At 56.9% G+C, this 27,964-nt stretch overlaps 2 protein-coding genes across 5 annotated transcripts in view; one reads left to right on the forward strand and one right to left on the reverse strand.

Moving 5' to 3' along the window:
* The first annotated feature begins 914 nt into the window (after nucleotides 1–914).
* Nucleotides 915–9,037, forward strand: FAM181A (family with sequence similarity 181 member A). Of its 3 annotated transcripts, XM_038545604.1 has the most exons (3): nucleotides 915–1,058; nucleotides 2,077–2,230; nucleotides 7,656–9,037. In XM_038545604.1, exons 2-3 carry the CDS (start codon nucleotides 2,186–2,188, stop codon nucleotides 8,619–8,621), a joined length of 1,011 nt encoding a protein of 336 aa, XP_038401532.1. In that variant the 5' UTR covers nucleotides 915–1,058; nucleotides 2,077–2,185; the 3' UTR covers nucleotides 8,622–9,037. The 3 variants fall into 3 exon arrangements, with proteins under 3 accessions (XP_038401532.1, XP_038401534.1, XP_038401533.1); XM_038545606.1 differs by lacking the exons at nucleotides 915–1,058; nucleotides 2,077–2,230 and adding an exon at nucleotides 2,676–3,408; XM_038545605.1 differs by lacking the exons at nucleotides 915–1,058; nucleotides 2,077–2,230 and adding an exon at nucleotides 5,730–6,914.
* A 4,145-nt stretch (nucleotides 9,038–13,182) lies between these two features.
* Nucleotides 13,183–27,964, reverse strand: part of ASB2 (ankyrin repeat and SOCS box containing 2) — a 43,355-nt gene continuing 28,573 nt past the window's right edge. The window contains exons 7-10 of one of the 2 annotated variants that reach the window (XM_038545603.1): nucleotides 26,107–26,278; nucleotides 17,456–18,020; nucleotides 16,288–16,437; nucleotides 13,183–13,856 (exon numbers count right to left, since the gene is read on the reverse strand). In XM_038545603.1, coding sequence (XP_038401531.1) covers nucleotides 13,815–13,856; nucleotides 16,288–16,437; nucleotides 17,456–18,020; nucleotides 26,107–26,278 — 929 coding nt within the window. In that variant the 3' untranslated portion in view covers nucleotides 13,183–13,814. Of the gene's footprint in view, nucleotides 13,857–16,283; nucleotides 16,438–17,455; nucleotides 18,021–26,106; nucleotides 26,279–27,964 lie in introns of both variants that reach the window. The other variant, XM_038545602.1, reaches the window with a different exon arrangement.

Raw genomic sequence — 27,964 nt, forward strand, 5'->3', positions numbered from 1 at the left:
AGGGAGTACGTACCACGTGCCAAGCACTGGAAGGCCATCCAAGGGGGTGATGTTCGACGATGTTGACCTGTGGAGTTGAGCCTCTCTGCTCAGCTGGAGGTGAGGGGGCTCCTGAGTTCACTGTAGTGACTCTTCTGACCTGACCAGCACCATGTGGGGGAGCCCGGGAATCGCTGATTGTGCAAATGTCCCTCTCTTGGCAAGACTTTATTCAGATAATTTTTTAAATGTGTGTTTTGGACTGGATTTGGGCTACAGAGAGAATTGCGATCGGAGATCAGGAAATAAAAATTAGATGACAAAAGGTTGCTCCCTGTATCTTACCAAACTGGGACAGGTGATCCAGGGAGTGGGTGGAGGCCGGGCTGTGAGGCCAGAGGGGACAAATCAGAAGCCCTGCCTTCTCTGTGTGATTGGCAACCGGAGCCCCCAAGATAGCTTAGAAACCAATCGGTCATTTTGCTCCATGTGCTGGTTTGTTCGACAAGCATTTATTATGTGCCTCCTGCCTGCAAAAATACACGGAGGATTCAGCCCTTCTTCCTGACTTCATCTGGCCCTTCCCTGTGGTGCCCTCTCCTCTCCAGCATCCTAAACTTCTCACTGCCTCCATTCTCCAAAATTCTCCATTCTCTGGTCTTGGTTTGCTGAACTGAATCAGTGAGCTCTGGTCTGGGAAGTGGGAGGAGCACTTGAGGACTTGGAGGAGTCACTTTTCATTCTCTAGGACTCTGTTCCCTTGATTGAAATCCCAGGGGTTATCAGAAGGCCAAGCTTTGCACCCCTGGCTTTGCAGCCTGTGAGCGGGGAGCTGGACACAGGGACCCCTGGCACCAGCCAGCCCATCTCCATCCACGCCCACGGAAGACATGACTAGCTGATCAGGCCATTCTAACTGCTGAGTCCCTGGAGCCTCGGAATCTTTCCACAGGGCACCTGCCAGCCATCACCAATCAAACCCGAGTTGGCAGTTGAGATTAAACGGACTTTTCATTCCTGGCTGAGCCCTGGGTGAGGTGAAGAGATAGACCAGAAAGGCTCCTGAAGAGAGAGTCCAGGTGATGGACCTGCGGCCTGGTAGCCGGGACCACGGGGGAGGCGGTGGTTCATGGGGGTGGCCCGAGAGGGGCACGAAGGCACGACTGCTGTGTCATTCTGGCCACATCAGCCCCTCTTTATGGGTGAGACGTGCCCAGGCTGGGGCGCCCTGGGCAGCTGTGGACACAGCGCAGAGGGGAAGAGCTGGGGCAAGGTCACTGACTCCAAGCCAGGCATTGTGCTAGTCTTTGTCACAGATGATTTCTCTTAATCCTCATTGTCCACCCCGCCGGCGAGCTACGATTAGCTCCGCCTTAAAGATGGTCACACTGATGCTTGTCTCTGTCACTGCAGCTGGGCTGTGGCGGGGGTGCGGGTAGTGGTGCAGGGACAGGCCAGCTGAGCTGTGACTTCCTCGGGGCATCATGAGGTCTCCAGCCATGCCGGTGCTCAGCCTTGGTTGTGAGGGGAGGTCACCAGGGCAGAGGAAGCCCCCGGCCTGGCAGCCAAAGGAATTTATTTCACCCCAACGCCTCCCATTCCAAGAGAGTGGAAAGCCTGTCTGTCCTGATTACAGCTGACAGCTTGCCTCGGCAGGTCTTTGATAGAAACACTCTCATTACGTAAGGGGGTTACATAAGTCATCTTGTGATGTCATGCGTCCACAAAGTGCTGGCCCAGCCTCTGTGCCTCTGCGGTGGCATTCGTGTGTTTCCTGCGTTGAGGTGGTCAGACTTAACTCTCCAGGGCCGGGAGGGGCACATCTGGGTCTCTGGGTTACCAATGCCCCCAGGAGGGAGTTAGGGCCAGCCCGTTGGTTAAAAGGGTCTTTAGGGAGCGGTATCATACGATGGTCACCACCAAGCGTCTGGGCCTGGCTGCCCACATCCCATTCCTGGCACTGCCATTTACTGACCGGAGGACCTTGGGCCAATTTTCTCATCCATTGAACAAGTGGCTTAGTACATATTACATACGTTGATCGAGTGGTGAGTGCAGGCCAGGGCTGAGCTCTGAGCTCTCTGCTATTGTGACCAGGTGGCCAGCTGCAGGACAGAGCTGCCATCGTAGTCCTGCTTCCACCTGGCTCTTGGGTGAATCGGCTCCCCAGTCTGGGCCTCGTTTACTTCACGTCTAAAGTGAGAAGATGGCCCATCTTTTGGAACAGAACTCTCTACAGAGGTGTGGAAAGGTAAAGTTTCCTTTCAAAGTTATTTTTGGTGATTGCAAATGTTGCGTTCTAAAAACCGCACTAATAAACACACTCAAATGAGTCAGAGCTCGCAAGCCAACACACTAGGCTGGCGACTGGTGTGGTAAGCTGGGCAGTTACTGGTTAACACCTCAGGGGACTAGATAATGAAGCTTCTTGGGTGGATGGTTTTGACTGGATGATGATCTGAGCTTGTATGGTAGATTTAAAAAGTGATCATTTTAGCTGTTTATGTCTTTCAAGTCGAGATTTCTTTCTTTCTTTCTTTCTTTCTTTCTTTCTTTCTTTCTTTCTTTCTTTCTTTCTTTCTTTCTTTCTTTCTTTCTGATTTTATTTATTCATGAGAGACAGAGAGAGAGAGAGAGAGGCAGAGACACAGGCAGAGGGAGAAGCAGGCTCCATGCAGGGAACCCGACGTGGGATTCGATCCCGGGTCTCCAGGATCATGCCCTGGGCCAAAGGTGGCGCTAAACTGCTGAGCCACCCAGGGATCCCTAACTTGAGATTTCTATAGGTTCTGGAACCAAAGCAAAAAAATGGCTGGTGGCAGACCGTAATCCGCAGCCCCTGATTTCAAAGTTGTAGGTCATCTTCAGCATCTTCCTCATCTGAATCTGCTGTCTGCAAAATCAGCGGGAAGCATGCATTTGCCTGCGTAAAATAGATCCGACCTCCTAGCCTGTCGCTGTCACTGTTTTATGTATTGGGCACCCATACGAGGCTGTTTAACGGGCTTCTCTGCGTAAACGCAGTTTGAAAGCCCACTGCCCCAGATGACATACCGCGTCCCTTCTGGCTGGGTCGGTGCATGTCATTGTCGACTGTCCCCTCTCACTTTTGGGCACAATCAGCAGCTGTGTTGGCTAAATTCTAGAAGTGGGTTACATCAGATGACAACCAGAGATTCCGGATGGGTGGCCCCTGGTAGTTTGTGTGGGAAACCCAGGAAAGTTAGGGTGTTCCTCTCAGTGGTGTGAGACAGGCACTCATGACAGCAGAGGACCAGGAAGGACTCTCAAGGGCAAGCCAGCACCACTCACTTGCCTTTAACAGATACTTGGGTGTCCCTCTCTGGGGCAGGGAGATGCCTTAGAGTCCCAAAGGAGCACAGAGGATTTGTTGTCAAGTGCAGCCACAGCGATCACAAGGGTCCTTGAGTAAGTCCTGCTCTGTGCCAAGGCCATTCTAGTCCATGGAGATACAGCGATGAATGAGAGCGGTTGTGCCCTGTTCTCATGGAGCTCACCCGGGTGGAGGTGGGTGGGGCAAATGGTAAACAAACAAACAAACAAATGCAGGAAGCAGTTGTTTCCAGTCGGCAGGATAAATTCTATTCAGTGGAATGGGCAAAATATTTAATTCATGAAACATTTAGTGAGAAACTATTCTGTGCAGGGCCCATTTGGGGGTCAGATTACCAGAGGCTTTCTGTGTTAAGCCAAGGAGGATCGACTTCATTTTGAATCTATATACACAGGGATGGGAGAGGGTGTCTTTGGCAATGCTGGAAGTTGGTGGAAGGCTTCTTGGAGGAGGGGATGTTTGAGCTGGACCTTGAAGAATGCCAAGAGGACAGTGCTGGCTAAGTAGTGCTGAGCTGGGTGGCTTGTCTTTGGGCGTGTTACCAAATGTACACAGAGAAAAGAGTCCCACCCCGTCCAGATGCAGGGCCACATGAGAGAAGTGCTGTGAAAGGAAGTCTCCCTAGAACAAGGCAGAGTCAGTATTATGGATGTCTTCCATCTGTCCGTATGACCTACCAGAGAAACCCAGAGGAGCTTCCCCAGCCTGGGTCGCAGGCCTCCGGAGGCCCAGGTGTGGCCAGGTCACGGTAGGGCCACGGATCTGGACCTCAGGCCGCAGTTCTTCACGGCTGCCTTCTTTCCCCTCGACTGATGTCAAAGAGCTGCAGCTTCCGTACTCCTAAAGCAGGTGTCAAGAGTCACAGTCTGACAGAGGACAGAAGAGACGAACCCAGGACTTTCATATAAAATCTGGTTTTCGATGCCGTCAAACCCGACAGCCCAGGACTTAATCAGTGCCTGGTCCCCGGTAGGCGCTCAGGGAAGCAGTGCGCGGTGGGACTGACACGGGCTGTGCACGCAGCTTCAAGTTCAGTTCTGCCACTTGCTGGCTGCGAGGCCTTGGGAAAGCAGCTCCGCCTCCCATTCCTGCTGAGTAAATGGCAACGGTAAATGACGCATTGAGCTGTCATGGAGTCAGGCGGGATCGTCCACGTGTAACCATTGATTGCAGCTCTTGGCACTTATGAGATGCCCCCCAAGTATCCGCTTCCTTCCAACTCTTCGTCCCTTCCATCCTTCCCTCCTCTCTCCCTCCGTCCCTCCCTCCTTCCTCAGCAAGTGGGAAGAACACATGGGTAGAACAGCCCATACTGAGAGCTATGGAATGATTTTTTTTAAGCTATGGACTTGGACCCCACAGAGCTCCCCGACCTTGGGGGTTGGCTATTGTGTGAGCAGCGAGGGGATGACGTCACCAGCAGGAAAGGCCAGGTAGGCTGCAGCACACGAGCTGACACAGAGAATGCAGGAGGCCGCGGTGGGAACGGGCTGGGATGGGGCCAGTGCCCCGGCAGAGGATGACACAGAACGTGGTTAAGTGGGCCAGCGCTGGGTTATGGAGGAATCGGAACACTGGCCGAGCTGTGCACCCTGGCCCCCAAGCAGCGGGCAGCAGGGAGCCCAACCTGGTGACCTTGCGCAGCCCTGTGTAAGGGCTGGTTTGGAGCAAAAAGGATGTTTCCTGCCCCTACCAGTCAGGCTGGGCTAGGTTCTGCTGCGGAGATAACCCCCAAACCTCAGGGGCTGAAAGCCACAGCAATTTAGCTGTCACACTGCTGCAGAGAGGAGTCGCTGTCCAGGGGCCTGTGATGGCCGATGGTCCGGGATGCTCCAGCCCAAGGACACCTCCGTGTCAGCCTGTGCTTCCCCAGCACCCCCAACGAGGAATACCGCAGTGGATCCTAAATGCTTAGACTGAGTTACAGCTCATGGGTGCAGGGCCCTCTCCTCCAAAGCCTTCGTTCTGCTGTAGGGACCCTCAGGCCACAGAGGGAGGTGGCTTGAGACCAGGCCACTGTGTGCTGGCAGCAGCTGCCTATTAGCCAGCAGGAGGAGCTGGGACCATCCTCCTGGGTGAGTCCCCTGGGCCTGCCCAGCTCCTGCTCCCATGACCTCAGAGGGGAGTCCTTGGGATTTTAGATGGTGGCATGGAGGTGTGGTTGGGGTACAGGCCACCAACTGTTCAGCTGACCAGCGGACAGGAGAAGACGGTGGCAGAGGAGGGTGGGAGGGAAGGGAATGGCCGAGGAAGGGAAGGACAGGGAAGAGGAGGCCGAGCATCAGGAGGAAGGCAGGACGTGCGGGCCACCAGCGGCTGGCACGGAGGCCGCGCCCATCAGCATTCCCCAGGCAGCCCCCCTCCGCCCTCCGCCAGCGGCCTCACCTTCCCTCCGGCCAGTCAGTGGGCAGGGCCAGCGGCCGGCTCGGGGCTCCCTTGCTCACTCAGAGCGGCCCGCTTGCGGCCCCGCCGGCGTTGGCACGGTGACAGTAGCCAAGTGTGCAAACTTGTGCCATTGTCCCCAGGCCAGGGGGAGCCATGGAGACTGGCTAATATGACACAGGAAAATGTTTGCTGATGGCAATTCTATGGGCTTTGTCCACCTCTTTCTCCATCATGACGACTCGATTTAAGTCCCTAACTGTTTGACTACAAATGCAAGGGGACCGTGCAACGCCAGCCTTTTGTCCGGCCGCGCTGAATGGGCAATTCAGGCTTTGTGCAGCTCAATTGAGGAAGCAAACATAAAGACAAGATTCCTGAGAGCTCCGGCTCCCTTCCCATGGATATCCCAGCACCTCGTTAGAGTCCCTCCCCGGCTACCTTGCCCGGACACCAGCGTGCTTGCTGCCTGCCCTCCCAGGCTGGCCAGTGCCCGGTGCCTCGGGTGAGGGCCGGGGACAGGGAGAGAGGGACAGACTGAGACCGGGACAGAGAGGGGGAGAGAGAGGGAGAGACATTCAACACTCAAGGACAGAGGGGAAGGCAGCCCGCCCCGGCTTACCCCGTCCGATTGTCTGTCTGCACTGGAGCATGGCAGCTGTAGGCCTGGAGTCTTTAGGGGAGGTATGCAAACCCCACTCTTCTGGGCTCAGCCCCTCCTCACTCCTGGACTTTTTAAACACACACACACACACATACACACACACACATACACACACGCGCGCGCGCACACGCACACACACACACACACACACACACTGCCCCCTCAAGAAACCAGGGAACCGAGGTCAAGGGGAGGAGGGGCTGAAGGGTAGAAATTTACCGGGAAATGATTGCATTTGGGAGCTGTCTTTTTTGTGACGGTCCCCATGGTGACAATTTGTGACGGCAAAGAATGTGGGAACGGGGCGCTGCCGCCTGATTGGGATGCTTTGTATCTGGAGAGGCGCTCCTGATTGGCCTGAGGGGCCCCCCAGCTCCGGGGACTCGTCCTCCATCCAGCCCACTCGAGGGCTGCACGACCGCTTCCAGCCGGACGCACGGAGCTCGCCGGCCACGCCGGGCCTGGCCCAGGTCTGCGGCGGGGAACCTGCCAGGCCACGTCGGCGGCGGGGCCCGGGGCCGGCCTGCACCCCCGGTCAGTGTGGAGGTCGGGCGGCTCCAGCCAGCTGGGTGGGGGCGTGGGGCGGGCTGGGGCCTGGGGGAGGGGCGAGGTGCCTCGGGTGGTGGCCCAGGAGGCATGAAATCGCTGCAGATGCTTCTACGGGGGAGTCCCGCTGCCCGCAGTCTGAGATCAGCCCGCCAGGCAGGCCGAGGCTTGAGTGCCAGACAGGGGTCCTGCCTGTCCTGCGTGAGCGCTGGGGGTGGAGCGTGGGGACTGGCGGGGGGGGGGGGGGTGATAGCAGGGCTGGGGGCGGGGGTGGGAGGAGGAGGGCACCGCCAGGGAGAGAGGGGGCTTGGCCTTGCTTGAAAGTGGAGTGGTCGCCCCGGCTCAGAAAATAAAAACCTTGCTGGCAAGTGGTGCACGTTGGCAGCGTGGTGTGTGGGAGCCACGGTGGGCTGGGCCCGCGGAGCCTTGCGCTCGGGCCCCAGCAATGCCACTTGTAGCTGGGCCGCTTTGGGCAAGTCGCCCAGCCTCTCTGAGCATGGGCTGCAAGTAAAGGGCAACGGACTCAGGCCGACTGCTGCTTGCCTGTGCCCTCGCAGATGCTGAGGAAACCCTCAGCGGCCTGAACCGGTGGCCTGCCACCCAGGACTCCGTTTCGGGGTCAAGGGCTCCCGGGGCCGGAGCCACTGTTTGCAGCCCCTCAGCCCGTGGGGAGGGCTGGGTGCGGGTGCTCGCAGGGACCGCCAACGACCTGCGTGTCCCCGCCCCCAGGTCAGCTCTGTGCCCTTCCCCGGAGCTGCCAGCCACCAGCAGAGCCCGCCCTCTTCATGGAAAGCCCCATGCAGTGGTCCCCTGGTGATGGCATCCGACAGTGACGTGAAGATGCTGCTGAACTTTGTGAACCTGGCGTCCAGCGACATCAAGGCAGCCCTGGACAAGTCTGCGCCCTGCCGCCGCTCAGTGGATCACCGCAAGTACCTACAGAAGCAGCTTAAACGCTTCTCCCAGAAGTACTCCCGGCTTCCTCGGGGCCTCCCCGGCAGAGGGGCCGAGCCTCACCTGAAAAGGGGAGCTGAGGACCGGCCCGGGAGGCTGCCCCTCGGTTCTGGCCACGATTCCAGTACCGGTGAGGGTGGGGGCTGCAAGGAGAAAGCTCTGGGGAACCCCTACAGGGAGGAATGTCTCTCTAAGGAGCAGACCCTACAGAGGCAGAACCCAGAAGCTGCCAGGCCTGGCCAGGTGCCCATGAGGAAAAGACAGCTGCCTGCTTCCTTCTGGGAAGAGCCTCGGCCCACCCACAGCTACCCCCTGGGGCTGGAGGGGGGGCTGGGCCCCAGGGAGGGACCTCCCTATGAGAGTAAGAAACACTGCAAAGGCTTGGAGCCCTTGGATCCTGAGACGGCCCCGGTGCCCACATCCCCAAGGGCACCGGCTGAAAAGGAGCCACTCAAGATGTCTGGGGTCTCCCTGGTGGGCCGAGTCAATGCCTGGAGCTGCTGCCCCTTCCAGTACCATGGACAGCCCGTCTACGCAGGTCCTCCAGGGGCCTTGCCTCAGAGCCCGGTCCCCGGCCTGGGCCTGTGGAGGAAAAGCCCCGCTTCCCCCGGGGAGCTGGCCCACTTCTGCAAGCACGTGGATGGGCCAGGGCAGAAAGTGTACAGACCCGTGGTTCTGAAGCCCATCCCGACCAAGCCCGCTGTGCCCCCGCCCATCTTCAATGTCTTCGGCTACCTCTAGCCTGGCTGGCAGGGCCTCGGCTCCCACCTCTGGCCCGCGGGGGTGTTGGGGAGCCCCCCGGGAGCGCTCCATGTGCAGAGCCAGCTGAGCAGTGGTGTGGTCTCTCGGGACCCTTCCTTTGTGTGTGGGTGGGAGGGGGAGGACGCGGCTGGGGCAGCCTCTGCAGCCTTGGGAGCTGTGGGGCTGGGCTCTGCTGGCCTCTCTACCCGACCAGACCAGAGTCCCATTGTCCTTGTGCGGGTCTTGGGCAGTGGGGCTTTGCCCTGGTCTGCCAGCCACTCCAGAAGCCAGAGGTACACATCTGTTCATCTGCCACCCACTGTGTAAGCCACTATCTCAGTTCTGTTCTTTCTGGGTTTTTTGGTAAATATTAAGAAAGTTAAAAGAATAAAGACATTTCTTTTGCAGTTTCCACATCTTGGATGTCATGAAGTTGGATAGTCCCCAGGCTAAGAAATGCTGGCTGGGCCCAGGCAGAGGGCAGCTGAGGGAGGCAGCTGGCTGTGGGGGAGGCCAGGGATGGCCCTGAGACCTCAGAGAATGGGCACTGTGGGCCAGGGGAGGATGCTCGGCTTGCCCGTGTCCGAGAGCAGAGGGTGGCAGAGGCCTGAACGTCCCGAAGGTCCCAAGTGTTCTCGAGACTAGGGAGGCTGGTACCAGGGGAGGCGGAGCTGTAGTCTCAACGGGATGTGGTACAGACCCTTCCTCTTGGGGCCTCCTTGTCCCACCTGCAGCATGAGGGGCGGGACGAGAGTGGTCCCCCTCTCTGTGCCTTCCACTCTGATTATGGCCTCAGAGAAGAGGCTAGGCCTAGGCAGTCATGCCCAACCTTGGGCAGAGGGAAAATCAAGACAAATTGGAGCTTGGCCCCTTGTGGACAAACCAGAAAAAAAATCTCTAGCTAAGTCAGATTTCTGGCTAACCTGCTGATAGCTCTCTTCTTGGGCCTGGTGCAGTGCCTGGCTCACACCGGTGTTCCATCAATGAGTGATGAGGGCCTCTGTCTGAGACAATGTACAGAGGGGCTGCAGGTGGCAGGGAGTCACCCTGGGGTTTGCCCAGATGCTGCCCAACAGGCACAGCCGTTGGAGAGGTGTGAGCCTCCACACCGGCCTGGGATTTGTTCTGCTTTGTGCAGATGTGGCTCCATGGATGGGAGCACACAGACTTGCCAGGGGTGCCAAGCTGCTTGTGTCATCCAAGCCCGGTTCTCCCCTGGCTGGGGACTACAGGGCCCAACTTAGCAGCATAATGTTGGAAAGTTAATCTCCCTCTGTGCCTTGGTGTCCCCGTCGGTACAGTGGAGGACTAGGTGAGCAACTGCAAACAGATGCGCCTACCAGTTCTGCACCCAAGTCAAATACCTTCAACTAATTGCAGGCTGTCTCCTTCCGGGGCCAGACATGGCCTCAGAATCCTTCCTAACACAAGGTTCCATGGCTGGTGATTGTTTAAGGGTCCTCCCCCTGCCCCCCACCTGTTTTTACTCTAGGATTCCTGCAGATTGGAGCATCTTCATGCGAGGGCAGGTTGCTCACTGGGAAGCCAGTGGATTTCTGGCAGTTTCTGTCTGATGGTCTTGGAGGACTTGAGAGCCATGGAAGCCAGGTGGCATGGGCAGTGTTGTTCAGAGTAATTATCTAGCACACAGGACCCTCCCCATCAGGCTGCTCTGGTCTGCTACCTCCTCTCCCCCTGCATATCACAAAGGCCCCTCCAGATCCATTCCACTGAGGCCCAGCCCCTCCACCCTGTACAGGAGGGTGTTAAAAGCTCCAAGCAAGGCGTTGCCACCTACCAGCTGTGTGACCTTGGGCAAGTTACTTTAAACCTCTCTGTGCCAAAATTTTCCCATCAGAAAAATGTGGTCGAAAATGGACCTTCACAGGTGGTTGTGGGGATGATGTGTGCACCTGGCACTCTGAGGGCTACACACCTGACAGAGCCGCACCGACCAAAAGTCACCTCTCCTAGTTATCTGGCCACCTAACTGTACTCCCTGGAGGATCCGAGCTCTGGGAGGCATGTTTTCTCAGAGGGCTGCCCAAGTGCACCATGCCTGGGTCCCTTCACCCCCTCCTGGGCTCCTTTCCCAGGGGACACCTAGTGATGCATGAATTCAAACACAGGGAAGCTTCATCCGGAAGCGGAAATCTTTACTAAGAAGCAGCTGGACAGCATGACTCCCCAGGAAGAAGCAAGTTGGGGAAAAACACATCTAGGAAAGCTGTGATTTGGGGCACCTGGGTGGCTCAGCGGTTGAGCGTCTGCCTTTGGCTCAGGGCGTGATCCTGGTTCCAGGATCGAGTCCCACATCGGGCTCCCTGCAGGGAGCCTATTTCTCCCTCTGCCTATGTCTCTGCCTCACTCTCTGTGTCTCTCATGAATAAAATCTTAAAAAAAAAAAAAAAGCTGTGGTTAAAAAGAAAAAAGCAGCTGCAGTAGTAGCCGCAGATGACTCTGACCCAAAAATGAGTTAGGCAGGCTCAAAGGGAAACAGAGAGACAAAGTAACCCATCTCCTAGCCTGAGATCTCCAGCACTGTGCTCTTGCCCGTGAAATGGAACCACTTCCAGGATTTTGAGTGTTTGGTGATGCTGTTGAGACTACCCTGAGGCCAAAGTTTGGGGGTTGGGGGAAGGGGTTTCTGCAGAGGGTCAAGACTGCCCTGTGGGGAGCGGTGGTGGTCCACAAATGCAACCACCAGCACAGCCTGAGCACCGACCAATCAGAACTGACCCTGGAGAGCAGCTCGCCCCCTCCCTTCCAGGCCAGGCATTAACCCTTCAGCTTCTGGGTTGTGGGGAGGGGGGGGGGCCCTGGACCTGAGAAGGCCAAGGGTGGGAAAGACGCTTGAGGAGGAGGGGCCTTGACCAGTGCCTGTGACCTACAGTGTGGACCAGCATCAGTATTCTGAGAACCCAGCGCGATGCTGGTGCATCCCAGCCCTGGGTACCCCACATCCTACATTCAGTGGTGCTAATGAATGCAGAGACTGAGCCTTCCTGCCCCACCCCTCCCACCTACCTTCTCAACCTCCTCTCCTCCAGGGGGGCACCTTCCTCAGACTGGATTCGTCCTCCCCCCCACCTCCTGCCCCCAGTGGCCACAGCCAGTTAATACTGGTACAGGTGACCTGAGGAATGCTATAGTGCCCCATACCCAGCCCCAGTGCACCCACGCATCTTTCTTCTCTGGTTCATCGTGGACGGCCGACCGCTTCCCCACCACCTGAGAATAAAGGCTCTCCCTCCAGCTGCCAGATGAGCAAGGACAATTTTCTGACAGGGTTTTCCACTGACTGCACTGAGCCCTCTCTGGCCACGTCCCCGGGGCCCCTTGGTAGAACATCTCCAGGGTGGAGGTTTCTGTGGGGAATTCTTGAGGATCTCTTGCAGCAAGGCCACATGGGACCCTGGCCCAGCACTGTCGGGTTAAACCCCAGGGATTTGCGATGTGTGTCCAGGCAAGTCCTCTCCCTTCTTTGGGCCTATTTTCCCATCAGGACCATGAAGGAGTGGGCAAGATGCACTGGGTTCCTCTGATCTGTGGCTGGAAGTGCTGCTTGGCAGACTTTTCCTCTTCATGAAGACACTAGATCTTATTGGTTCCATGGAAAGCCAGTGTGTAGGGGTTGGCAAGGCTGCTGGGGACCGCACGATGGGGAAGCTGAGGCCCCAGAGAAGCATGCCAAGGGCAGAGCCGGGCCTCCAAGCTGTGCTCCCCCACCAGGCAGCTGCTTACTTTGCCAAACCCAGAAACGGACATTGATCGCACCTAAGACTCTTCCAGAATCTGGGGCGGGGCAGGTGCAGGCTCTAGGCAAGGTCACCTCTCCCGTGTCACCGCAGACTGGCCTGGACTCCCATGGCTTTCATCACGCTTCTTTCGGAGGGAATGCTGATGAGTCACTGCAGCTTCATGGAAACGGTTCAGCGGCCTCAGTGCCAGGCCACAGAGCCCAAGAAGGTGCTACGACCATGCCCGTTTGAACCATGGGCTGGCAGCTCCAGAAAATGCCTGGTGCGTCCCACAGAGCCACACGAGGACCCACAGAGGCAAAAGAGGGGACAGGACCCCATGTCCCCGGTTTGATGCCTTTGCAGGAGTTGACGGCGGCCTCTGCTCCAGTGCCGTGGCTCACGGTGGTCAGCATTTAGATTTTTTTTCCTTCCTCATATCTCAACTTCTGTAGCAAAACAAGGGTGGGCAGGACCTGAAGACAGAGTGCCAGGAAGCATGTGTGTGCGAGGCAACCCCAGGTGTCAGGAGACTTGTAGACACCAGGCCCTGTTTGGGATGGAGCTCCGGTTTCCATGGTGATTGAAGCAGGAGCGAGAAAGCAACCCCAGCGGCCAGGCTCCCGGGGCAGGAAGCTGCCCCTCTCCTTGAGCTGCAAGCTCTGTTCTGGCTTTCAGAAGCCCAAAGGGGATACGTCTAGGGATCTGTGCACCCTATCCCAGAACCGGCCCCATGCCCGCTGCCACCAGGAGCGAGGCCGAGGACTCCAGGCCCTGGGCTGGGGTGGGGGGTCTGATGAGAGGGACTTTGCTGGGCAAGGTGTCATCCGTGTAACATTTATTGTACCTATGGTGAACCTCCCACCTATCCCCATCAGACCACATCCCCGGGAAGAAAGCTCAGAAGTCACGTGGAGAGTTTTATGGAGCACAGGCGGAGGGGACTGGGACAGCCCGGCAGCCGGGTTGAACTGGAAAGGCAAACTCATCCCTGAAAGCGTTGGGGTCGGGGCTTCCCTGCTGGCTCCCACCCTCCCCAGGCCACCCCAAGGTCTGCCCTGCCCCCTCTCCCAGCCCCAGGAATGGAGGCTCTGCTGTTCCCAATGGCAGAGAAGGTCTGGGATCCACTCAGCAGTTTGAAAACAAACACGGTTTTTCTCCTACTGGACACATTCTGTTCTCTGGTCCGGGCAAAGCTCTGGCCCAGAGACCCGGCGAGGTCACGGCAGCTGCCCCAGCTGGACAGGGAGGCAGCCTACAGGCTCGGTCTGTCCCCAGGTCCCCCTGGATTTGGGGACACTGCCGTCCTGAGGCTTTAGTGAAACAGTCTGAGGAGCCGCTCCTCCACAAAGCCTTGGCTACTGAGTGTTCTCGTACTTCAGGTACCTAATCAGCCTGCCCGGGAGCGGCAATAGGTCTAGGAGTTTTATGCGGTGCTTCCCGACAGCCTTTCTCACTTGCAGCCGGCACAGGTGAGCCAGAGGTCTGGGAAGTTCTGGGGAGAGAAAGAGAAATCCTGATGTGTTATTTGCAACCAGCAAAGAGTTTGCACCTGTGCCCGCTGGCAGGCAGGAGACACCCAGTCAATGTGACCTAAGACGAGGCTGCTTGTGGAGGGGCGGTGGTGGGCAGCACCTGGGTGGCTCAGGCAGTTAAGCATCCAAATCTTGATCTCAGGTCAGGTCTTGATCTCAGGGTCATGAGTTCAAGCCCTGCATTGGGCTCCACGCTGGGCATGCAGCCTATTTTAAAAAAGAGAGGGAGGGGTGCTTGGACGTCCCCCTCCCCGGGCTCTGTAATCCCAGCCTCTGCCAACTGAAAAGATCTGGCAAAGCGGCTTCCTCCTTGTAGCCCCTCATTGATCTGCACAGCCCAAGGAAGTAGATGGGGCAGGTACAAACCCATTTCACAGGTGAGGACCTAGTGAAGCCCACACCCGGAACCGGAGCTGCCATGCCCCTCTTCTTGTGCTCCTTCCTCTATATACACAGCCCGGACGGCCAACACAGCCTTAGCAAAGGGGTCAGACAGTTCCACCTGTTAAGTGCCCCCATAAATGGAATTAAGCCCTGAGCTCTGGTGGTGCAGAGAGGCCAGGGTGTGGGCAGGGATGGGGAACACCTCCCCACACATCCCAAGATCCCACTGGGCTGCCTCCCCCCAGAAGCCCTCCTGGGATACCTCATACAGTAGAGTTTTCTCATCTCAGGGGGAGGAGGTGTGGTAGGAACAGGGATTGATGTGTCTAGTAATAGGGTAATTTATTTCAGCCTTGGGCTCAGGGTCTAGCACGGGGGGGTGTTTGTTGAATCAACACCATTCATTCACTCAACACACACACATGTTGATCCTTTCACTGCCTGGCCCCGTGTTAGGCCAGAGATACAGAGATGCCTACCCAGAACTTTGGGGAAGGCTTTTACACCAGATGGTGCCACCTGAACAGGGTCTTGACAGGTGGGCAGGTGTTTGCCAGGTGAAGAAGGGAGGCAGGGGCATTCTGAGCAGGGCAAGTGGCTATGCCACGCCAACGAGCCCTTGGCTAATCTGGAAGATTGGGATGCGGAGGGAATGTGGAAGCAATGGCAGGTGGCTGCAGTGCCACCCAGCTGCATTTCTCACTGCTTGGTCTTGCTTAGGACAGACCTCCCATTTGGGAAGCTCAGTCCCTTTCTCAGCCCAAGTGAAGACTAAGCTGGAGAGGAGGAAGGCCAAAGGCCACTGCGGAGCAAAGGGTCATGGAGAGAGCAACCAGTTACTCATGAATGTGGTGAATGTTCACCAAGCCTCTCGGGCTATGCCCCGGGTGAGTGGGCAAGTCCCCACCACCCTCCCCCATCGCTGCCTCAATAACTTTATCAAAGGTCTAACTCAAATGCTTCCCAGGCATTTGTGCAAATGAGAAATCCTATAGTAGGTTTGGGTTCTATGGGGCACAGGGATCAAGGAGAAAGGTGGCAAGTCAGAGTTGGGGCACTGGGGCATGGGCACCTGGATAGTCAGGGGACAGGCAACAGGGTGGCACAGACCCATCTTGGGACAGCAGCAGTGGTGACATAATAGAAACTTGCTGTGGGTCAGTCTCTTGGCTCCATGATTGACAAACACTTGGTCAGAGATGGGCCTCTGCCCCTCAGAGTGTGAGAAACCCTTCGGGTAAATGGATCTCCTCTGGGCAGATGCTTATTTCTCAGTACCAGTGGCAGCACCCAGTTTGATTACTTCCGACACTTTACCTGCCCAGGTGAGCTCCGTAATGCCCAAGAGGGGTTCTCGGCCTGACTCGGCCAGGCTGCCCCATCGACACCACTGTGGATGGTCATCCAGCAAGCCCCTGGCTCCAGAGGTCTGCCTCTCGGCCTAGTGCTGCTCCCGGTGTGTGGTCTGGGGAGCAGCAGCTCGGACACCACCTGGGAGCGTGCTGAAATGCAGACTCTCAGGCCCTGCCCCAGGCCTGCTATATCAGAGTCTGCATTTTTAACAAAATGCCCAGGTGCTCTGTATGCACTTTCCAGTTTGAAATGCCTGAGACCACCATCTCTCCTCTACCCGGTCTCACTACCTCTCAGTGACCCACAGACATAGGCAACTTACTCCAAAAGTCCCAACACCCCTCAGCGAGCTGGAGCCATTTAAAACACCTGGAAAGATTTGGCAGCGAGACTCCGGGGTTGGTCAAACCTAGGTTCAAATCCCAGCTCTGCCACTAAATAGCAGTGAGACCTTGTCTCCCATGACATCATCTCTTGGAGGGTCAGGCTTCTCATTTACAGCAGTGTCATGGAGACACCGTATGCGACACGTGGCACAGAGCTTGGCACGCAGTAGGTGTTCATCAAATGCTAGTAGGTGGCACGTACTGTGAGTCCTGGGCCTGAATCAGGCAGGGGGACCTTCCAGGAGCAACAGCAACTGCCCCTACCTGCCTTCTCCTTGATGACGGCCCAGTCCTCGAAGCTCTCGATGTGTTCCTTCAGCCGCGAGCACAGCTGCACGTTGCCCACATAGTCCAGGAGGATGTCGATGATGGGCCCTGCCCAGCGGCTCACTTCCGGGGTGGACAGGATCTCGCAGAACTGGAAGAGATCACGCATTGGTGCTGGGGCTCCCCGGACCAAAGGCAATGCCTTGGGGGGGGGGGGCTCGTCTGTCCGGGAACCTGAGGCCCGGGAGGGGAGGGGAGGGATCCGAGGACCGAGGACTGGGCACACTCATGGCAGGATCCAGTTCTACAGACGCACTACCCGCCCCCCCCATCCACATAGCCTCTGCTGCCGAAAGTGGGAGGTGGGCAGCTTGACCATCATCTCTCCAAGCCTCAACTTCCTGTTCTAGAAAATGGGAATATGACATCTGGAGGGTGGTTCTCTCTCTCTCTTTTTTTTTTCTTCAAATGAGAATTAAGGTAATATATGAACATATAAACCCCTTTGCACGCAACAAATGGCCCCTAAATGATTCCCATTAGCTATTACAGATCCGACCTGTAAAGTCCTCAGCACGGGCAGGTCCGGCCTCTGGGTGGCCCTGCACCTCATGGGACCTTAGCCAATCTGCCCTCACCTCCATCCCTATCCCGGTCATCTTTCAGCGGCATATTCCAGGTGCAGGTTTGCCGCGGGTGACGCACCCCCGCGTCTTACACCTTATACGTTCCCCGTTACTCCTCTGCCTCACTGTCAGTTCCTGACATTCCCCACCACGGGGCGGCCCCAAAAAGGACGCAATGGGTCCTCGAGCCGCTAAGTTCTGCTGCCTCTAAGGCACGCTAGCCATGCGGTTCGGCGGCCTGCAGGTGCGCCCGCTCCGAGGGCGCTGGGCCGGGGCGGGGTGGGGGGGTGGTGGTGGTGGGCATGAGCCCCGCATCCCATCGAAATAAGCATCCCCCGAAATCCAGGCCCCCTCCACCCTTCCATCCCCACATCCCCACCATATAAATCCCCACCCACTCAGCCCTAAAAGAAAATGTCTAAAACACAATCCAATCCCCTCCATCCAATCCTCAATCCCACCTCCACCCCCGTCCTCCATCCCCCATCCCCCCATCCCCTCCCCGTCCCCCTGCCCCGCCCCGCCCGGCCCCGCCCCGCGCACCTGGACCTCGGCGGGCTCCTTGTCGGCGGCGGGCGCGTCGCTGAAGCGGCTGGAGCGCGGCGGCGCGGGCGGGTGCGGGCCGGAGCCGAAGCGGCAGGAGAAGCAGGGCTCGCCGTCGCAGCCGAGGTCCATGAGGAACTTGAGCAGCGACAGGTACTTCATGGCGAACATGATGGTGGCGGGGAAGGCGGTGGGGTGCGCGGCGATGCGGGCGTCGAGGTCGGCGCCGTGGTCCAGCAGCAGCCGCACGGTGCGCAGGCAGCCCAGGCGGATGGCCACGAGCAGCGGGCTGATGAGGTCGCGGTTGGGGTCGGCGCCGGCCCGCAGCAGCAGCTCGGTGGCGGGCACGTTGTTGTTGACCACGGCGAAGTAGAGCGCCGAGCTGCGGCGGTCCTCGTACAGGCGCGCGCGCTCCGGGGCCAGCGGCGCGTTCACGTCGAAGCGCGCGCCCAGCAGGGCCTGCAGCACCGCGTCGTGGTTGCGCTCGGCCGCCAGGTGCAGCGGGCTGACCCCGCTCCTGCGCACGCGCGTGCGGCTGGTCACCGGGAGCAGCATCTGCACGATCCTGCGGGCGGGGCGATCAGATCAGGGAAACTGAGGCCCCGGGAGCTCCAGCCGCCTTCCCCAAGTCACGCCGCCCGCCCGCAGTGGCTGCAGCTGGGCCCAACCCTCCTCGCGAGCCTCCGAGCCTCCTCCGTGGCCTCCGTGGCCTCCGGGGTCCTAGTTCTGCGGTACTTCGGCGGGACTGGACTGTGGGTGCGAGAATTTCGGGGCCACCTAACTTCAGGCTAAGGAGTGTTGCCTGTTCCCAGCTCAGTGATATGGAGGAATTGACTGGAAGGCCCACACACCCAGTGCAGGAGGCAGCGGGGCCGTGGTGATGTTTGCAGGTAGAAGTTTGGCACCTGCCCTGCCTAAGCGGAGTAGGGGTGGGGGAGCTGGCCATGTGCCAGGAGACACCTCCAGGGTGGAGGGAGCTGGCCATGTGCCAGGAGACACCTCCAGAGTGGAGGAAGCTCCCCATGTGCCAGGAGACACCTCCAGGGTGGAGGGAGCTCCCCATGTGCCAGGAGACACCTCCAGGGTGGAGGAAGCTCCCCATGTGCCAGGAGACACCTCCAGCGTGGAGGGAGCTCCCCATGTGCCAGGAGACACCTCCAGGGTGGGAGGAGCTCGCCATGTGCCAGGAGACACCTCCAGGGTGGGGGGAGCTGGCCATGTGCCAGGAGACACCTCCAGGGTGGGGGGAGCTGGCCATGTGCCAGGAGATACCTCCAGGGTGGGGGGAGCTCCCCATGTGCCAGTAGACACCTCCAGGGGTGGGGGGAGCTTGCTATGTGCCAGGAGACACCTCCAGGGTGGAGGAAGCTCCCCATGTGCCAGGAGACACCTCCAGGGTGGAGGAAGCTCCCCATGTGCCAGGAGACACCTCCAGGGTGGAGGAAGTTCCCCATGTGCCAGGAGATACCTCCAGGGTGGGGGGAGCTTGTTATGTGCCAGGAGACACCTCCAGGGTGGAGGAAGCTCCCCATGTGCCAGGAGACACCTCCAGGGTGGGGGGAGCTGGCTATGTGCCAGGAGACATGTAAAGGATTTACAAACACATTTAAGCTGAATCTTTTCAACAACCAGGAAGTATGTCTCATCATTCCCATTGTGCAGATGAGAAGCTCAAGGCTCAGAGAAGTCGAGGGACTTGTCCAGGCCACGTATCGAGAGAGGCAAACCAAGAAATGTGCCCTCCTCCTACTCCAGGGCTGTGCTGTCCCTCATCTCTGTGGAGCTGCCCAGTCCGGGGAGATAGGAGGGCGCCGATGTATCCGACCCCAACCACTCCTGCTCTAGGCCCCAGGCAGCCCTAGGTGACCACGAAGTGCCCTCCCTTCTCCTGTGAGTCTTGACGCCTCTTTGCCTGAAGGCCGATTCGAGCCTCCCCCAGGCTCTCTGCCTTGCCTATGGCCCGGGGAGGCTTGAGCAGCCACTCCTGAGGCTGGAGATGCCTGCAGGCCCTGGCTCTGCGCTCCTGCTCTCAGCACTTGATCCACATTAATCTGTCATGTCCTCCCAGTAGCCCTATGAGGTAGTATTGCGCTGTCCTCGTTTACAGATGAGAAAACATGGGGCCCAGAGACGGTATGTGACTTGTAGGAGGACCGGTAAGTGATGGAGCGAGGGTTTGAACCTCGGCAGCCCGATTCCCCAAGCCACACTCTCAACCACTGTCCTACGTGACAGTTAGGATGACAGCTGAAATGTCACAGGGTTTTGCATTGTAACGCGTTGACTTGCCTGCCCCTTTTAACCTTCCCTGCAGCCCTGTGGGGTGGCCGGAGCAGCTCTGTGGCCTTCCTTTTAACAGACGTTGACTCAGAGAGAGGAAGCAACTCATCAGAGGTAGTAAGCAATTTTAGGGGGCCAGTTCCAGGGGCTCTTGACACCTTGTCTTTGCTCTCTTGCCTTAGACCCCTGCCACTGACGTGACTCCAAACCCTAATCCATCCAATCCTTGCTGACAGGTGACCTTGTGGCCCCATGCAGGCTCAAAGGAGGTGGCCATGGTGGGGCAAGCAGGTGCCACTGGGGCCTGTTCCCACGCCTCTCTGCCTCCTGGCATGCTGGCTTCGCGGCTTCCTGGAAATCTTATGCCAGTGACCTCCTGCTAGGATCTCAGTGGAAAGTCTTATTATTGTTAGTGACGCTATGTTTGCCTAAAATCTGCCTCTAAAACCTCAAAAGGAAATTCACACACCCAGGGGGGCTAATTGCCTCCTAATTTCTATTTGTGCAGACACAGGAGGCCTGACCCCGCTCTGTAGAGGTGCTGGTCAAAGGCAGGGCTGGGGCCTCACCCTGGACCACAGCCATCGCCAACAAATGCTCCCTAACAGCCGTGGCATGCCCGAGCTCTGGAAAGAACAGCGAAAGAGAGACTGCCCTGGGGCTGCTGGCCAGAGGGGCCTGGTATCCCTGGCAGGTCACAACCGGCCTCCAGAGATCCCTTGCCCAACCAGGGCAAAGTGGCACGAATGTGGGAACATGACTGGATGCTGCCTACAGGTCCCAGAAGCATCATCCTACTAACGCAGGAAAATCATCCCATTGTGCACGTCTGTAGGATTTTCCCGACCTGGAAATAAATGTGCCCTGCGGGACAGGATCTAGAGATCAGTCCGTGCAGCCCTCGCATTTTCTAGGGGGGTGAAACTGAGGCCCAGCATGGGGTGGGGAAGAGAGTGAGGTTGGATTGGAGGTGGTTGGCAAAGCGAGGGCAGGGTGTAGGTGTTCAGAACCTACGTGCAGGGCCGGGCCTTTCTGTGATGTTCCACTACCCTGGCCCCAGGGAGGGACCATGTTGGCCGCCCTGCCACAAATCATCACTTTTTTCCCCAGCCCTTGATGTGGGATGGAAGGTTGGAGGAGGAGAGGGTGACCCCTTGAGAAGGGCTGGAGCCTCCCTTACTCCTCCCACCGGCAGGTCCTAGGCCCACAGCACTCAAAGTGTCCCTCATGAAGAGAAACGAAGGTGCCCACTGCCCAGGGGGACCGTTGGTGCCTGCCAGGCTCCCTGCTCCCCCCCCCTTCCCCAGCACAAGGGCCACACCTACCCCCAGACCAGAGCAGGCCCAGCGCAGGGCTCTTCCAGGGAGGCCTCAAGCAGCAGCTGGGCAGGTGACCCTGGCCCCTGCCTTGTGTTTGGGACACACCGGTAACTGAAGCCAACTTTCCCTGTCCCAGGCAGCCTCACTCTCTTTTCTCTAGGCCCCAGGTCCCTACCCAGGATCCTGATTTCCTCAAGCCTGTAGCCCTGGCTCCAGTGTCCTGCCTGCACTCAGCCCAGTGAGAAGGACTAGAGCAGAGCGCTTTGAGTCAAAGGACACTGCTGTCCTGAGCAGTGTGGGGCCCTGCATGGGGCCGCGGACCTGGGTACACCACCAGCACGGTCTCTCAGTGCTGAGCCATCTGAGGCATGTCACTCGACCTCTCTGAACCACATCTGTAACAGAGGGGTCGTTATCACAAGAGTGATGATGATGGTGGTGGTGGTGGTGGCCACCCTTTAGGGAGTCCCTGTGAATTGCTGCGAGTACTCCCCGCTCCTGAATAATATTGCTGAGCGTTTACTCTGTGCCAGGCACCAAAGTGCTTTACACGTTTACCTCATTTATCCTGGAAAGGACCCTGTGAGCTAAGTATTTTATCTCATTCACTCTTCCTAATAGCCCAGCAGCGTGGGGCGGCCTGGCCCAGGTTACAAAATACAATTTAATGATACCTTTCGCCGAGGCTGCTTTTGAGGATAAAATGAGGTCACGCTGTTGGGCACATGGTAGGCACCCAATACGCGGTGGCTGTCGGTGTCTTGACCACCACTGTGACTGCAGCGCGCTTCCCCTGCTACACCAGACATGCAGGCGTTCTGGGTCACAAGGTCATGGTGGCGTGACTTTTGTCAGCACTGGGTGGAAATTCCATTGCAGACTAGACCTTCACAAGGGAACCAGTCACCCACAGATGGCTCGGTTGCCAAAATCACTGTGTTTGGCCTGCCATGCACATGTGTGTGTGCATGTGTGTGCATGTGTGTGTGTATGTGAGAGAGAGAGAGAGAGAGAGAGAGAGACTACCTCTTCTCTGAGCCTGGGTGATGCTCCTGCTGGAGCCAGAAAAGGCTCTACCGTGGAGAATCTGCCTGAGGGCCTTCCCAGGGCTATAGTGGGACTCTTGCCCATGAGGGATCCTTCTAAGGGGAAGTGTGCAGCTTTTCCCAGAGGTCCTAGGAGCTGGAGCAAGGGAGGAGCTTCTCCGTGAAGGAGGAAGAGCCCAAACAGCAGAACTGGGTGCCCTGCTGCATGAACAGGTGCGCCGAGGGCTCTCTGGGCCTTCAGAGACTGGAACCTCGCCAAGGCTGCAAACCGCCAGCTTCGTCACAGCTCAGGACGGCTCAGGGAGGCCCCACAGTGCGGACTCCTGGGCTCTGCCAACCGGAGCCTGATTCAGCAGGTCTGGGGAGGGGGCCCAGGAGGTGTTGCAGGTGACCCGTGTGCCCCCCTTGGGAAACTTGGATGCAGACCTTCATCATTTTCCTCCAGAAGATACAGGCAGTAAACCAGTTTCCTTTGCAGGATGGGCATGGGTAAAGGGTCCTGTGCCCACAATTCCCCCTCTGATTCTCTTGGAGGCCTCAAGCTTTGAGCCTCAGGTTCCCTTTCAGCCAATGGGGAGACTAACTAGCTCGTGAATGTGCTTTGTAAACTGCGTTTTAACTTACTGTGTTTACTGTTCTTTCTTCTCCCTTTCTCCAAAACAAGTGTTAAAGTGGCTTGCAAAGGTGATATAAATTAGAAGTAAAAGAAAAACTATAGTGGAAAACTAGGACGTCAGAAATGAGGCCCAAAAGGCCAGTCAGTCTCTGTTACATGCCAGGCACAAAACAGACTCTAAGATCCTAGTTCTCTATGGGGCTGCCTGGTGAAATCATCTGGGCAGCTTTTAGAGACCCTGAAACCCCAAAACCCCAGCCCCAGCCCAGACTGCTTACATCAGAATCTCTGAAGATGAGTAAGGGCCAAACATTAAGAGTTTTAGAGCCTCTGGCAGTGGTGGTGGGGCTTCCAGTGTGTAGCCAAGGCTAAGAATCCCTGGTCTTGGTGCTATTCTAAATTTAGTTGAAAGGAGTCATGGGGCATCTGGTCTTGTCCAACACAGTTTCTTAACAAATCTATGCTTGATGTTGGGTTTTAATCTCATACTGTGCCTTTGCTAAACTGGAAATGAAGTACAAGGTAAGGTGTGCCTTGGAGGTGACTTGGGTGTCCTCTAGGCTCCCTTCTCAGCCATGCCCGAATGTCACACCCTCTGGTTAAATGTGCTGTAGCGATGGCACCATCTGGTGAACCCTGAGACCAACTGCTGGGCGCTGCTTTCCACGCCCTAGACAGGCAGGGTGTTTTGGCAGGTGGCGGAGTGTGGAACGCCTATGGAATGTCACATCAAATCCCCGAGCAGCCTATGGGAGGTCAGCGTGGACAGGGCCATTAGTGCCACATGCCCGAGGAGTGAAGTGCCCAGGGCTTGCCTGGCCGTGGGCCTTGCCAGGTGGCAGGAGCTGCTGCGAACCCGGCTTTAATCCTTTGTTGGGCAGCCCTCAAAAGTGCAGGCCTGGCCCCTCTCACCCTCTCAGTCTTGGGGAGCAAAGGGAAGTGGGGCCTGGGAATGGAAGGTGAACGACCAGGGAAATCGTGTTGAGAGTCATGAATCCAAAGAAGATTTGGAGGAACACAAACTGTCCAGAGAGAACCAGCCTAGCTCCCTGGCCAAGCTTAGGCACACCCAGTGCTCCTTCAGCGTACCCTCCCGCTGGGGCCAGACTGCTAACTTCAGGGGCCATGTGAGGCATCCGGGTGTGACCAAAGGATGCCAAGGGACAGTGCCAGCTCTGCCACTCTGTGGCAAGCCACTTCCCATTTCTCTCCTCTGCAAAATCAGGGCCTGTATTACGTCAGTGATTCCCCCGAAGGTGTGGATGGCTGTATCTGCGTGGCTCAGGGAGCTCTTCACAGGTAGAGGCTTAGGCCCCCTCCCTCCTGGAGATTCTGGTTTAGTGGTTCTGGGATGCGTCGTTTAACAAATAGCCCAGAAAGACGGTGCTGTACAGGCAAGTGTGGGGTTCCAGGGACCCTGGAGACTTCAAGGGCCAGCCCCTTCCCTCTCCTTCATTCTTTGGATCTCTCCCTCTGGGTCATGCCTGAGATAAACCACGTCTGCTGACTGATGCTGGATCTTTCTGGGGCTGAAGAGAAAGAATCCATCTTGCCCAGCACCACTGCCTGACGTGGTGCTTTCTTCCCTCTATTGGCTGAATGGAAAAATGAGGGAACGTGCTCTTCCTACCTAGGAGAGCGTGAGCGCACCGACCTGCGGGGTACCTGCTGTGTGCCGGGCAGTCTGCGGGGTGCTTTACTTCCATTCCTTAGCCGTATATATCCACTTCGCTAACAGTCCTAACAACAACCCCATGAGGCAGGTGTAACTGTCCCCCATTTTGCAGAAGGAGAAACTGAGGCTCAGAAGGGTTTAAGCAATGTGACCAATGGCTTCAAACCAGGGGAAATTCAAACCCAGGTCCGTGTGCCTTGCAGCCTCCTGCTCTAGGGTTCAGGGAAGGCGGGGTCTCCTCTGTGCATGTAACCTCGGGGAGGGCTTGTGGGCAGGGCATCTTGGGTTGGCCATACGTGCAGACAGCCTGCAGAGCGGGGCCTGAGGTTCCGGGGGGTCTTTCTCTTTGTCTCCATTCCTCTCTGCGGGATGCCACTCTCACCCCTATTTCCATCTGCCTTATTAGCAAACACAGCCAACACCCCCTAACGTGTACAATCTGTGTTCTTCCCTCTTCTCTCTACCTGATGGCAGGTAGATGGGCAGGTGTTGCCCAGACTGTGTCATCTGGGGTGCGCTGGATGGAGTTTTATGTGAAAAGCTTTCCTTATTAATCGTAAATTGGCAATTGTGGCGATTTAACCGTGTGATGAATGTTTCCTTTTGAAACCAAATTCATTTTATGTAAACATATCTTCAAAAGAAAACACCCAGCGGTGAACGTATAGGTGCCTAAAATCAGGAATGAGGTCTGTGAGTGGTCAAAGTCTGGAAAGCACTGGTGGAGTGGCTGTTACAGAGCCCTGTCATCCTTCAAGAGCAGCTGGGGTTCTGCGTCCTTCAGGGAGTCCTCTCTGAGCCCACCAGCTAGTGGCGATGCTGGGGTATGCTTAACAACCAGCTCTTCGGGAGCAAAGGGGACCCTGATATGTTGCACTCACCAATTTCCGTGGCGTGAATACTCTCGCTATGGCCAGCATCAGGCTGCCCTGGTGAACAGTCGGCTCCCGTGAGCTGGGACGAGCCAGCTCCAGCACACCTCTGCTGCCAGGCCCCACTAGTCTCTCTCCTCTAGGACTGCCACAGAGCTCAGCTCTTCACGCTCTTTCATGTCATGAGTTCATGTGCCTGTGTCTCTGTCTCCCTCCCTGCCACCAGATCGCCCCCCCGAGATTTAAGCTTCTTTTGTTTTGCTCAAAGTGCCCAGCACATAGTAAGTGCTCAGTAAAGGCTATCTAGCTATTATCATTGGCACTATTTGTGTTATTGTATGGTTGGTACTATTCCTAATATTCTATGTATCCCCTGCATGCTAGCTAATTGCCTGAGTGGTTATCTTTGCATCCCCCCAAAGAAATAGCTGCTAGTCCAGACTCCTTTCTGGCCCCCCTGAGTGCAGTTCCTGTAGATGTGACATTTGTAGCAGGTGAGCTCTTGCCGTCTACAAGATGTGGGACCTTGGGCAAGTCACTCACCTCTCTGTGTCTTAGCTTTCTCATTTGAAGGGATGAAGAGAATAGTATCTACCTCCAAAGACTTGTTAAAAGGCTTGTTAACAGTAGAGTGGTCAAGAGGGCGAAGGAAGTTAAGAATGTAACGTGCTCTAGCTTGCCACCTGCTGGAGAGTCTCCTCCTTTCTACCTGGAAGGTGCCCCTCACCACTCCTGGGCCTCCCTGTGGGAGGGACGCTTGCAGCAACCCCCCCACCCCGGCCGCACCAGCAGTGTAGGTGTGGCGGGGAGCCACGGAGCACAGGTGGCGGCGCCCGGGCTGACCTGTAGTTGCCCTTCTTGGAGGCGATGTGCAGCGGGAGCAAGCCGTCTTTGTTGGCCTTGTTGGCGTCGGCCCCTTGCGAGAGTAGAAACTCCACCACGTCCTCGTGTTCATTCTTGCAAGCCTCGTAGAGGGCCGACGCACTGTCACTGGCTTGCGTGTTGATGTCAGCACCTGGCCAAGGAGAGGCAGATCAAGGAGTGAGTGCGGCGGTCCCGTCCAGCACTGTGCCAACCACGGTGATGCATCGGATCGCGTAAGAACCACTCCTGTCTGCAACAGGGAGACCCAGGGGGTCTCAGTAAATGCTGCCATTCACTGAGCACTTACTATGTGCCAAGCCAGCACCATGCTTTACGTGGTGCTCTCTCTTTGAGTCCACAGGAGAGTTCATGCAGGGATCCCTGGGTGGCTCAGTGGTTTGACACCTGCCTTGGGCCCAGGGCATGATCCTGGGGTCCTGGGAGTGGGTCCTACATTGGGCTCCTTGCAGGGAGCCTGCTTCTCCCTCTGCCTGTGTCTCTCTGTGTCTCTCTCTCTGTGTCTCTCATGAATAAATAAATAAAATCTTTTAAAAAAACAAAACAAAAACAGAGTTCATGCATTGGTCACAACTCTTGTCTGCGTGTGGCGGACAAGGACACAGAAGTACAGGCGACCTGCACAACTTGCCCCAGACCACCCAGCTCATAAGTGCAGGGCCAAAACTTGAACCTAGATGGCCTGACAGCAGAGGCCCCTGCAGATGGTCTGATGGCAGAGGCTATGATGCTCTTCACCCTTGCTCTCCACGTCAAAGTGATCCGGGGCCTGTCCTGAGGAAGCCCCTGGGCTCTAGGAGCACACAGAGCCCCCTAATAAGGAAGGAAAGGCCCCCAAAACTTTATTAATAGGGATTTGTTCTTCTCTGCCTTTCATGGCAAGGAGTAAGAGAGGGATTGCTTCGGGTCTCCTCCGCAGAGGAGAGCATGAGAGCATGCTGGGAGGTAAGGAATCGACCGGGGACACCCTCCATCAGCCTCGTCTCCTACATCTTCTCCATCTCCTGCTGGTAAGGGAGAGACCCATGGGTTTCTCTGCAAAAAGAGGTACGGTCTCTTCACCAGTCCCTCCTTCTTCTGGAAGGAGATAGAGCTGAGACAGTACCGAAGCGTCAGTAAGAGCTGAGATCACAAAGCATTTTAACCACAGCTCCGCTCCGCCTGGGCTTTCTGCTTATCTGGTAGCTTTCAATTTTGGTAACTGGCTTCTGGTCTAGTGGAAAGTGCACACAGGCTTTTGCAAGAAACAAGAACTAGTTGAAGTTTCTGTTTCAGGGCTTACAAGCCCTGTGGTCCTCGGGTGGCCCTCAGGGGCCGCAGTTTTCCCATCTGTTGACCTGGAAAAAATAGTACCTTACTTCGAGGAGTAAATAAGATAAAATATGCAAATATCTGCTGTGGGCTGGATGCTTGTGTCCCCTGAAAATCCATATGTTGAAAGCGAATCCCCAGTGCAATGGTGTAAGGAGGTGGGTGCGAAGGTTATGAGGGTGGAGGTGCCATCTGAATGGGATTAATGCCCTTATGAAAGAGACCCCCAAGGGCTGCTTAGCCCCCTTTCACCATGTGAAGACCCAGCGAGAAGGTGGCTGTCTATGAACCAGAGATGGGCTCTCACCAGGCAACAAATCTGCTGGCACCTTGATCTTGGACTTCCCAGCCTCTGGAACTGTAAGGAATAACCATGTGCGGTCTCTAAGCCGCCCAGTGCGCGGTGCTCTGTGACAGCAGCACGAACAGACCAAGACCATCTCCTGCACGGTGCCTGGCATAGAGAAGGTGCTCAGCAAATGCCAGTTCTCCAGGATGGGGGGAGCGG

The sequence above is a fragment of the Canis lupus genome, chromosome 8, assembly GCF_011100685.1.
Source record: "Canis lupus familiaris isolate Mischka breed German Shepherd chromosome 8, alternate assembly UU_Cfam_GSD_1.0, whole genome shotgun sequence".
Taxonomy (NCBI): domain Eukaryota; kingdom Metazoa; phylum Chordata; class Mammalia; order Carnivora; family Canidae; genus Canis; species Canis lupus.